This window comes from Plasmodium gallinaceum (assembly GCF_900005855.1).
Source record: "Plasmodium gallinaceum strain 8A genome assembly, contig: PGAL8A_v1_26, whole genome shotgun sequence".
Taxonomy (NCBI): Eukaryota; Apicomplexa; class Aconoidasida; order Haemosporida; family Plasmodiidae; genus Plasmodium; species Plasmodium gallinaceum.
In genome coordinates, this window is record NW_021628329.1 from 2,576 (window position 1) to 4,579 (window position 2,004).

Below are 2,004 nucleotides of genomic sequence, written 5' to 3' on the forward strand. Positions count from 1 at the left end.
TACAATTAAAACAAAAATTAATATTTAAAAAAATTTAGATAAAAATATATATAAAATTATATAGATTTACATAAAATTAATGAAAATAAAATATTAAATATATATTCAATGCACATATCTCACATATTTTTTTAATTTTTAATATAATAAAAATGAACTAATAAATGATATTATACTCCTCAGATCCATATGAAATTATGTTAAAAAAAAAAAAAAAAAAAAAAAAAAAAAATTTTTTTTTTTTTTTTTTTTTTTTTCATATATTTTGTTATAACAGCACCCGCACTTTTAAAATTTTGAATTTTTTTTTTTTATCTCATTTATGAAAAAAAAAAAAAAAAAAAGCCAAGGATATTAGCTATTAAAAAAATATAAATCATAAAATTTCTTAAGAGCTATATATATTCTAATGGAATCTGTAAATAAATGCGTCATAGGAACAAAAATATTTATTAAAGATAAAAATAAAGTAATTCAAAGAAATTATAACATTTTAATTTCATAATATATATATATATACATAAATTGTTTTAATTACAAATTAGATAATTTAACCATAAATTCTCATTTTTTTATATACATAATTAAAGCACTTAATACAATGAAAATAATTAAGAGTGTAGATAAATTGAAAAAATTCATTTTTTTTTTTTTTTTTTTTTTTTATAAAAAGAGAACCTAATTTATTATATATATTTAATTGCTTTGTATTTTTATATTCATAAAATAATGGATAAATTTCTTATAATCTTATTTATGATAGAACTAAAAATAATAATGAATGATTTTAAATAAATAGGTATGGGCTAATGCTGAAATAATAAAAGAAGAAGATACGAATATAATAGTCAAAACAGAAGATGATGAAATAATTAAATTAAAAGAGAATGACGAATTTTATCTTAGGAATTTAGGTTTTTTATTTTTACTTCATAATAACTATAAAACAATATATAAAAAAATAAAAATATAATTATTTGTTTTCATATATTAACATATATATTTGCTTATATATATACATATCTTTTTTTTTTTTTTTTTTTTTTTTTTTTTTCTATTCTAACAAAAGAAACATTCTTTTAAAAAATTTTTATTTAATCCATAGTGTGATTCCTATAAAACTTTGGTTGATAAAAATATATTGCAAACAAAAAATGAGTTGAAATATGGAAGAGTATTAGCAGAGGGTGAGATAACAGGAAAAAAACAAAGTAACGCTGAAGGATGTCTAAAAGAATGTCCATTAGATAATAAGAAAAACATATGTAAGGATCCGGATCTATACAAGGATCCGTTCAATTATTATCGTAAGGTCATGATTCCACAATTTTCGAAGCGATTTAATAAAGAAACAAATGAAATGGACCCTAAATCGAAAAGCCTAAAATGGAATGCTTATTGGAATGAAATTTCAACTACGAAAGTTAGAGATCTATATTCAATATCTCGTCGACGTAATATTCGAGATGAAGAAAAAAACAAAAAAATTGATATTATTATGAGAGAACTTGACTCAGAATTTGAGAAATTTTTATGCGAATGTAAGAAGGAGATGACAGACAATAAAACAGAATCCGAATCTAATAAAGTGATGAGAGATAATATAACAGAATCCGAATCTGAGGAAGAGATGAGGGAAAATAAAACAGAATCCGAATCTGAAGAAGAGATGAGGGAAAATAAAACAGAATCCGAATCTGAAGAAGAGATGAGGGAAAATAAAACAGAATTCGAATCTAAGAAAGAGATGAGAGACAATAAAACAGTATCCGAATCTGAGAAAGAGATGAGATACAATAAAATCGAATCCGAATCTAAGAAAGAGCAGGGAACAAATGAAATAAGAAATTATAAAAAAAAAATTTGGCAATTACTTATTGTTTTGATAATCTTAGGGAGAATATAAATTAATGGTTTAACAGAGAAAATAAGATTAGTCATGCACAAGATCTAGTTAAGAAAAGGAATAATTGATATTTTGTCTAAATTTTTTTTATAGAAATA

General features: G+C 21.2%; 1 protein-coding gene across 1 annotated transcript; it reads left to right on the top strand.

Moving 5' to 3' along the window:
• Positions 1-409: 409 nt before the first annotated feature.
• Positions 410-1,906, top strand: PGAL8A_00040300 (fam-g protein; the record flags this gene model as incomplete). Its single annotated transcript, XM_028674411.1, has 2 exons — positions 410-469; positions 1,106-1,906. 2 exons carry the CDS (start codon positions 410-412, stop codon positions 1,904-1,906), a joined length of 861 nt encoding a protein of 286 aa, XP_028530767.1.
• Positions 1,907-2,004: the final 98 nt, after the last annotated feature.